Raw genomic sequence first — 10642 nt, 5'->3', positions numbered from 1 at the left:
CACTTTATAGGCGCTAAACGCTTCTCTTTAAATTCACAAAGTGTCGATCCTTATATAAAGTTTCGACACGTTCAATATATCCGGTAGCGTTTTACCGGTTTCATCATTTGGATACCAGTTTTATCATATTTTTACTTGTTATATCGTTGTTGATCGATATATTTTTTGAAAGTATCGACACTTTATAGACGCTAAAACCGCTTCTCTTTTAAATTAACGAAGTGTCGATCCTTATATTAAAATACCGACACTTTAAATATATTCGGTACCGCTTTACCGGTTTTATCATTTCAATACTGGTTTTGTCATAGTTTTACCTGTTATATCGTTGTGGATCGATACATTTTTAATTTGGATCGACACGAACCGACAAGTTAAGTTTACCGGTTGTACAATTTTTTAATATTTCTTCATGACTTAGACATACTACACTATTATTAGTCAATATTTCCGGTAGTACTAAACTAAATTTGTTAAATATCTTTTAATATATCTAATGACATCATATATTAACCGTATATTAATCTTCCTGAGACATTCCCAACATTGGCAAGTGCATGAATTTCTACCGAGTTTCCAATGGGACCCAGAATAAAGGCCAATCGCCCTACCCACTAATGTAATTACTGAAACATATCATAGTACGGTGATGATGATGACTATGTTGACTGGAATGGATTATAGAAGTTAGTAACTGTTGTTGTGATTTTTAATCATTTGATAATAAATATTTAAATATATTAAAATTATTATTTCTCGAATTTAGAATATGTAAAAATATCAATAATTTATTTAATTATTGAGACAACTTAATTGGTTTTATTTTCGTTTTAATTCAGTGAAAATAGTGCATTTCAAAATATTTTAGAAAAGGGAAAACTAATTCATATATCGTCGAACATTAAGTATTGACTCATTTATACCATTAAACTTTTATTTTATCAATTTTAACGCTAACTTTTAAGTGTAGTTATGTCACTATGTCGTTAATGATCTAACGGGATGATGACATGATAGTTGTGCGTCACGACGTTGCCAATGTGATTGTCTAATCAAAACGACATCATTTTGGCATAATATTTTGATGTCTAAAAAAGGATGATTCTTTTACGCTCGACAAGTAGCAACGAGCACCACTAACAACAAGCACCAATAATTTAATTTATAAAAAATTTAAATTATAAAGGACAAATAATTTAATTTATAAAAATTTAAATTATAAATGACTCAACGTGTATTTATAAATTAGTTAAATACTTAGAGATAAATTATTTAAAATAAAGGGTAAATTATTCCAGTGACCACCTAATTAATGTCCCTTTTCATTTTGACCAATATTTTTAAAATTTTATTAATCAGGTCACTCAACTATTTAAATGTATTTAATTATGTCACTTGCCGTTAATATTTAACAGAGAAGCTGGTGTGACAGTTAAAATATTTGATATAATTAAATATTTTGTCAGTGTTACTTATATACTCTATCAATTTGGTCCTAATTTTAATAAATTAAAATAAACTTAACCTTCAAATCTTTAATTTTAAAAGTTATGCCATATTCTATATTTATAACAAAACAAAATTTTTACTTGACTAATACAATTGAAGTAATGTTAATTTATCATTTTTTTAATTTATCAATTGACTAATACAAATGAAGTAAGGTTAATTTATCGTTATTTAATTTATCAATTGACTAATATGAATTGCCCATAATATCGATGAATCAAACATTATAATTTTACTCAAAAATATAAGACTACACCTCATAATCTTAAATAATAAGGATCAAATGTAGTAAGTTCTTCATGAGAAAGTGAAGGGAAAAAACAAAAGCTCAATTGCAATTATATTTGTGTTAAATAAAAGTACAATTTATTGAATTTAATTTACGCTACAAAAGGATGTGACAACATATCCATGATGACTATGTTCCCGTGGCTTTGCTTGCTATTGTTCCTCGACAAAGCACGTACAGTTCTCAGCTTCTCTTGTCACCCTATACTTCTGCAGTAAACATATTATAGAAGCTATTACCAAAAAAGGGAGAACATTTATTCTTTTGACACCCACAGTTCACCAATCAAAACCTTTATAAAATAAATCTTTTCAGTCGCGAGGTACGATTTCACACAAAATAACAAACACAGCTACATCATGGTATCTTTGAACGCCTAGAACACAAAACATGCAATGTTACATTATAAAATTGATAGAATATATAACTAACAATGATCAAATGTGTAATTATATCAAATATTTTAACTGTCACATCATCTTCTCTGTTAAATATTAATTTTAAGTGGCTTAATTAAATGCATTTAAATAATTGAGTGACCTAATTGATAAAATTTCAAAAATATTGATCAAAATGAAAATGGGCAATAGTTAGATGGTCCTGGTATAGTTTGTCCTTTCTTTTAAATAATTTTTCTTAAAATTTTTAACTAATTTAAAATTATACATTGAGTCCTTTGGAATTTAAATTTTTATAAATTAAATTAATTGTGCTTGTCGTTAGCAGTGCTCATCGCTGCTCGTCGAAAGCTGTAGAATTATCCCTAAAAAAAGCTAAAATAACATCATTTTGCTTAAATATTAATTCAAACTTAATCATATTATACAATATACATATTATACAATTCAAACTATTTATAATTTATGTTTAAAACTAAAATAATATTTATATATAATAAATAATATAGATATATAATATTATAATATAATATTATAAATAATATTAATACATATAATATATTTTTATATATAATTTATAATAGAAATAATATTTTTTTTAAATAAAAGTTTCGAATTCTTCAAGTTCTCCCAAAATCCAAAACTCTAAATATCAAACTCCTAATTTCACATATTCTAGTAGACGAATCATTGGCAATCGCCCATAACATTTGTTGTTAAACTCTTACCACTAATTATTCTACTCTCTCATATACATAAATCGAAAAATAGTATGCTAATCAATTGTCAAACATCGATTGTTAAATGAACCAGTCGAACTATGAACTATGACTGATCAACGAGCAAATAACTAATAACATGCGCAGATAAAGGACACCTTAGTGTGGTGGCAACACTATGCTATCGGCAACGATGATGAGTGAATTTAAGGATTATGGTTTTGAATTTGTTTTGGAATTTTCAAGAATTTTAAAAAATTGGGATTTTTGTAAATGTAGGGTTCTTAAAAAAAGATTTTTTCATGATTTTTTTTGAAAAAATTAATATCACTTATATCAATAAAAATGAGGTTATTTTGGGCTTTTTGAGTACCACAATAATTATATTAAAATGACATCATTTTGATGAGGTAATAATATCAATAACGTCACGAATGCAATTATCATGTCATCGTTCATTTAGTTATTAATGACGGATTGATAAAATTATAATAAAAAATAAATAGTACTAAAATTGGTAAAATAAATAATTTAATAATATAAATAAAAAAAACCTTAAAATTTGATGGTATCTAAAATAGTTTCCTTTTAGAAAAATAGAAGTCGATGCTTAAGCCAAATATAAAATAAATTGTAATAAATAGAAAAGGCGTGAGTTGGGCTCGATTTGGTCCTATGAAACATACGAACAAGAATACAAAATAAATAAATTATAAAAAAAAATTAACCAAGTGAATCCGACCGACACGACTATTTGGGAAAGAAACGGCGTTTGATAAATGAACTGCGAAGTGAATACAAAAAAATGGTTGCAGAGGCAAGATGAAGTTAACATGGAACAAGAAGCGCTCCAGAGAAGCTTTCGCAAGATACTCAAACCTCCCCTTTGATCAACAAGAACCCTCTTCTGATGATACGCAGCTGCAGAATCATGAACCCACCGCTTCTCAAAATCACGAGAAACCCTCTGCTGATGCTTTGGATTCTGATTCTGACTTCAAAAAACTTGCCCAATCCTTCCAAGCCCAAGGCGACAAGCTTGCTGAGGTTTCTCATTTTCCTTTTTTTTGGCTTACTTTCTGTCCCTTTCTCCATTAATTGATTTGGGGTTTAGAGTAGAGATAGGCGCAATCTTATTGAATTGTTGAATTGGGAATTGAGTATAAATACTATATAGCCTTTCGTTATTCTATTTGACGATTTTACCAGTTTATTAACTGATTGTGAGATTTTTTGGACCCCTTTTCTATGTTTTTTTTCACCTTTAATTTGGCTAAGTTATAATGATATGAGAGGAAATAATCCAAATTGGATCTGTTTTCAGTCACCTGTATGAATTGTAGCAATCTAACAGGGGAAATGAGGGTAAGAAACCGTCTTCGAGTTGCTTAGAATTTATATAGTGCTAAATGATTTATTTGAAAATCTTGTTGAGCTTTGATTTTGTTAAATGATTTATTTAGCAGCTTTGCGTTAGCATGAAACGGCGGTACTTTTGGCTTGTCATACTTGTTATGATGTATTTATCCTCATAGCTAGTCTCTTTTGAAGGATGGGAAATACCGGGAAGCACTTGGGAAGTGGGAGGCGGCTCTTAATTTGATGCCTGAACATGCAGTTTTGTTTGAACAGAAGGCACAAGTTCTACTTGAGCTTGGGGATGCATGGAGTGCATTGAAGTCAGCAACTCGTAAGTCATGGTTCTCTTTTCAGTGACATTGTCGAAATGCTTCTTTTGATTCAAAGCTCCTTAAACAAGATCAGAAATTGCAGATGTTTCTGTATTTGGATATATTATGTGCTATGGTTTGTTTGTCTGTTGCAAGTATGTATACAAGTTTAAAACTTTTGTCTGCTTATTTGTGGATTCCACTTGGCAGGAGCAACTGAATTGGAACCATCATGGTCTGAGGTATGTCAAGCTTGTAACCTGAATGTAATGCCGAATAAGAAGCTTTATTGAATACCTTGAAAAACATCACACCCCCTTTATGATTGTGTTCCTTAAACATGACGATTATATTTCTCATAGGATTTTGAACATTTCTAACTGCATTTTGTTATATATATGCGAAATTTGAGTTCATTTCTGTTGTTTTACACCTGGTACTTATGGTCCATCATCAAATTGATGATGACAATAAAGTTCAAATTTAGCTATTGAGGAAAATAATTTTGTGTATCGACTAATTTCCCTGGTTTCCCAATGCTTGCTTTATGTACAGTGGTCTCTAGCTAATGCTGAGATATTGCAATTGAATATTTTTCTCCTGTTCATAACTTCATTAGATCGGATGTTTATTCTGAAGTACTTTTATGTTGTAGTGTTATTTGTATGAAAAAACAGTCCGTTTATAACTTCATTAGATCAAATGTTTATTTAGAAGTACTTTTATGTTGTAGTGTCCTTCGTATGCAAAAGCACTCCATTGTTACATATGAGGTTGTATTTGTTTTTTAGGCATGGGTCACTCTTGGTAGAGCACAGTTAAACTTTGGAGAGCCTGATAGTGCCATTGAGAGTTTTGACAGAGCATTAGCTATCAAGGTACGTTTTGGATACTTATCATTCCATGTTACCTGGCCTGGCCTTGTATTTTGAGGAAGTGTGCTTTATCAGATCTCCAAGCTGCTGCATATATTTTCTGAAGTCCAATGTCTCTGGTTAAATTGGTCTCCGGTCTTGTACTCTTATCCCGGGCAAGAGGGAAATTCTTGGCAACTGAACTATTTTGACAAAATATTATCTTCTTTGAAATGTCAATTAGAAGTAGATTTATAGATCTGTTTAACAAAATATTGAGTTTTTGCCACGAGTCCTTTGTGAAACCTATTTATACTTTATAGTATTTTCTTAGTTTTATCTCTCACCATTTTGAAATTTCTAAGTCCTAGTAATTAAGAGGGAGGCTTCATTTTGATAAGTCCATGTAGACTGCTATGGTTGGATTTAATAAAGCCATATCGTTTTTTGCAGCTTGATTCCGTGGAGGCACAAGATGACAAGAAAACTGCGTTACATCTTATAAAGAGAAGAAAGCAGCTTCATTCATCAGGCCTGAGTACCGCTAAAAACCGTTATATGGTAGGTGATAGCACCGACTCTTGATTTTACACGAAGTGTAATTGTTACTCAGAGGAGGATTGGTGTTAAGAGTTACCAGCCATCTGTAATTGAGAATCCAGTATGCGGATAAAGGATATAGCACTGAGATTGAGTCCCCAACTTACCACGAGACAGAGATGAACATAGCTACACAATCGAAAATTTTGGATTTGCTCAGGATTCGGCTTTGATGGAAAACTTTGTAGGCATAATATCAGACAGTACTGTCTATTCTGAAAGTTTATGCAAATGGTGTGTGCTGTTTCGATCTTTTAGAAAACGTTTGTTAAATTTAAACCACGAGATTGTGTACAGATAAATTCTCCCAAGATCGTGTATAAATATTAGGCATTTAAGAAATTCCCTTTGTCAGCTTTAAGTAATCTTTATGAAAGACGATGGAATGAAAAGGATGGAAAACGGAAAAAGAAAGAGAAGCAAATGGTATGAGCTATTAATTTTGGCTTATGTTCTTAAAACAATCCTAGCTTAAAGCCTTGGCAATTTCCCTCAGCACAAACTTCTTAATTTTCCCAGTTGATGTCCTAGGGAGCTCCTCTTTGAACAACACTGTTTTAGGTGCCATATAATGTGGGAGCTTGGCCCTACAATATTCTATCATCTCTTTCTCGGTAGGCTTTTCACCGTACTCATCCTTCAAACATACGAAGGCACAGGGTGTCTCACCCCAAAACTCATCCGGTCTTGCCACAACAGCCGCCTCCTTCACAGCTGGATTCGAATACAAAACAGACTCGACTTCGGCACTGCTTATATTCTCTCCGCCGCTAATAATCACATCCTTGGACCGATCCTTGATCTCTAAATACCCATCGGGGTGAACAACACCAGCATCACCGGTATAAAACCAACCATCCCGTCGCATGCATGAAGCTGTAGCTGTCGGGTCCTTCAAGTAACCAAGCATTAGCTGCCCACCTTTGACAACGATTTCTCCGAGTGATGAACCATCTTTTTCCGCATTAGTTTCTCTCTCAGGATCCACCACATCCATATCCATTACCCCAATTGTCCTCACGCCTTGCCTAGCTTTTAACCTGGCTCGATCTGGCGCATGCAATGAGTCCCATTGAGGTTTCGATGCACACGACACGATGTACCCGGCTGTCTCAGTTAACCCATAGCAATGAGTCACTCTAAAACCCAATGACTCAGCTCGCAACAGCAACGGTGCCGGCACTGGAGCCCCTGATGCAAGGAACTGGACTGGTTTCTCCAATGGTTGATTAGTTAGAGAAGTTGATGATACCACCATATTTAGCACCACCGGTGCACCACAAATATGGGTCACATGGTGCCGTTTTATCAAGTTATAGATTATGGTTCCATCAAATTTTCTAAGGCAAACGTTGGTTCCGCCCACGGCAGCCATTCCCCACGTGTAACACCATCCATTGGCATGGAACATGGGGAGTGTCCACAGGAAAACAGGATGATGCGGGACAGACCAATCAACGAGGGAACTAACGGTGGTGATGAATATTCCCCTGTGGCAGTGTACAACTCCTTTCGGTGATGATGTGGTGCCCGAGGTGTAGTTTAATACCATTGGGTCCCACTCACTCTCCGGTCGGATCCACTTGAAACCGGGGTCACCTTTGTTCACCATGTTCTCGTACGTGTCGATGAAATTACTATTATCATCAACCGTGGATGATGGGGAGGGTTCATCATCATTGATGAGGACGAGCAATGGGATTTCGGTCCCATTTGATGAGAGCAAAGCTATGGCTTCAAGAACGAGAGGAACATAATAATGGTCCACAAAGACGAGCTTGGATTCGCTGTGGCGAAGGATCGTTGAGACGGTGCGAGCGTCGAGTCGAATGTTGATGGTGTTGAGGATGGCTCCACACATGGGGACAGCGAAGTGAAGTTCGTACGTGGCGGGGATATTCGGCGCCACGACGGATACCACGCGGCCTCTCGCGATCCCCACGGACGACAACGAGGATGCCAGTTGTAATGACCGACGGTTAGTTTGCGACCACGTGTAGGTGGAATCATTGTACACGATGGAAGGGCAGTCTCCGTAAGCAAGGGCAGCTCTCTCCAAGAACCCTAGAGTTGTGAGTGGGGTTGAATTTGATTCTCTTGGTTGCTCCATTAAGTCTGATTTTTCTGTTGCAGCAATTTTAGGTTTGCTATTTATCAAGTTGAATTTCGCCAGTTTTGCTTTGTGTTATCCGAAACTGTCTTTAATTACTCTAAATTGAGGTTACAGTCCAATTGATTTTAATTCTTTACGTTGCTGAAATTAATATGGTATAAGATAAAGACTTTAATTAATGGGCTATCAGTTAGAACTTAGCAGATCCTTCCTTAGACTTTATTTATTTAATTTTCCCCTTTTATGGTCAATTTTGTATAGGGGATTTTGGTAAACAGTTTTTTTTAACAAAATAGTTGATTGATAGTTAAACTTTTCATTCTTAGTGTCTGGTAAACACCTTTTTTTAAAAATTTATTGTGCAAAATAAACTAAAAATAAAAACGCTGAAAAATCCAACAGTTTAAGAGAACTTATTACAAAATAAGATGTTAAATGATATATTTGACCTTATTATTTATATAATTACATCCTTCCATAAACTTAATCTAATGAAATAGCCTCCATCTTAATATATTTTAGTGAAATTTTATTTTATTATTTTATTTTCTATTTTTAGATTCTCAAATATATTTTATTTTAGAAAATATAGCAAAACATGAAAGTAAAAGAAATGTAGTGTTAATATTTTATACAAGGTTAATAGTATGTATTGATCTCACAATGTTAATATTTGTAAATATTAAATTTAAAAAATATATAATAATTTTCTTAAGGAATTTTTAATTCCTTGTTAAAAGTATTTTATCCGAAAACAATTTCACCCCAATAAAGATTAAAGTTTTATAAAATATATATTTACTTAACAACTAAATGTATTATACATTTATTTGTCATTTTACCCATATCAGCTATTAGCTAAGTTTTACCAAACACTTCTACACAAACATTTAATTAATTCAATTTCTCAAATCAACTAATCAAATCAGTTGATAAAACCATCTTTTTGAAAAAAATTGTAAGGATTTTTTTAAGCAAACAAAATGTGAAAGATTTTCAATCTAATATTTATAGGCTGCACAATAGTCTATGTAATTTAAATTTTTTAGAGGGTAACAACTTATTTATTAACTGTCGTTTGATAAATTAAATCAGTCAGTTTCTGAAATAAAATCAGTGAACATTTGAATGAATCTAGACGCTTTTACAACTATGTTCGAAGCATTGATCATATGTTTAATTATGCCAGTTACAAGAGTTATAACATGAGTAATAACTAGACAGTTGCACAAGTAATTACATATGTTACAAACGGCTGAAGATGAATGCATGAATCTGACTGTTTTGAGGCCAGGTTCATCTAGGGATGAAAAAAAAACCCGAACCTGACGGGAAAAATCGAAAACTGAATTAAACGGGTTGGGTTTGGGGATGATAAACGGGGATGAGGATAGGGACGGTGATAGGGGAAAACTGTTTATGCTAAACGGGGACGGGGACGGGGGTGTCTGGCTAAAGTGAGCTTCCTGAACTTTAAGAAGTCCACCATCGTACCTAAAATCATTGATGCAGTGTTAATAGAGTATGCTACAGACAACACTGCATACAAATTCATGATTCTACAAGACTGCTCTATTTGTGAATATAGGGATGTCATTTTCTTTGAAGATTCTTTTCCGTTAAAGAAACCTAGATTGAATGAGGAGACGTAAATAGAAAAATTACCATCCACTTCTTCTAGTGCACCTGCTAGGTCTTCTTAAGAAATTGAATTTGATCCTAGAAGAAGTAAAAGACAAAGAACTGAAACATTGTTTGGACCAAAATTTATAACTTCTTTTATTTTTTTAGATAAATTATTTAAACACTCTTTCTGATCCTATAGTTCAAATTTTTCTGTTAGATGAGGATCCTAAGACATATGAAGAAGCTATACGATTGATTGATGCTAGTTTTTGGAAAAACGCTATTAATGATGAACTAGAATCAATAATGTCTAATCATACTTAGGAATTAGTTGACTTGCCTAGAGGGTTTGGAACTAGCAGCAACAAGTGAGTCTTTTGGAAAAAACTTAGACCAGATGGTTATATCCAGAGGTATAAGGCAAAGCTAGTTGTCAAAGAGTTCACTTAAAAATTCGATAAAGACTTCTTCGATATCTACTCTCTCGTAATAAAAATCTCAACAATCCGTGCATTGTTTGTACTAGCCTCAATTCACAAGTTACAAGTACATCAAATGGATGTAAATATTGCATTTTTGAATGAAGATATAGATGAGGAGATCTATATGGAGCAACCCATTGGTTTTGAGGCGCCTGGTATGGAAGGCAAAGTATGTAGACTTAAAAAGTCACTTTATGGCCTCAAGCAAGCTCTTAAACAGTGGTATGAGAAATTTCACAAGACTATCCTTAGTTTTGGTTTTGTTATGAATAGTTTGGATGCATGTGTGTATTCAAGGATGTTTGGTGCTGATTGTGTCGTCATAAGTTTGTTTGTTGATGACATGTTGATTTTCAGTATTAACATTGAGTCCATTAATAAA

The 10642-nt window shown here is 33.3% G+C and overlaps 2 protein-coding genes across 2 annotated transcripts; one reads left to right on the top strand and one right to left on the bottom strand.

Moving 5' to 3' along the window:
- Positions 1-3659: 3659 nt before the first annotated feature.
- On the top strand, positions 3660-6318 carry LOC120194935 (tetratricopeptide repeat protein 33-like). The gene is made up of 5 exons (XM_039197099.1): positions 3660-3962; positions 4467-4605; positions 4796-4827; positions 5377-5463; positions 5893-6318. The coding sequence occupies exons 1-5, from the start codon at positions 3738-3740 to the stop codon at positions 6022-6024; spliced, it is 615 nt and encodes a 204-aa protein (XP_039053030.1). The 5' UTR covers positions 3660-3737; the 3' UTR covers positions 6025-6318.
- A 187-nt stretch (positions 6319-6505) lies between these two features.
- Positions 6506-8149, bottom strand: LOC120194934 (probable acyl-activating enzyme 6). Its single transcript, XM_039197098.1, has one exon. The coding sequence runs from the start codon at positions 8147-8149 to the stop codon at positions 6506-6508; it is 1644 nt and encodes a 547-aa protein (XP_039053029.1).
- Between the last annotated feature and the right edge of the window lie 2493 nt (positions 8150-10642).

Source organism: Hibiscus syriacus, unplaced genomic scaffold, assembly GCF_006381635.1.
Source record: "Hibiscus syriacus cultivar Baekdansim isolate YM2019G1 unplaced genomic scaffold, ASM638163v2 tig00117005_pilon, whole genome shotgun sequence".
Taxonomy (NCBI): domain Eukaryota; kingdom Viridiplantae; phylum Streptophyta; class Magnoliopsida; order Malvales; family Malvaceae; genus Hibiscus; species Hibiscus syriacus.
Note: the sequence above shows the minus strand (reverse complement) of the source record. Positions and strands in the feature narration are given on the sequence as shown.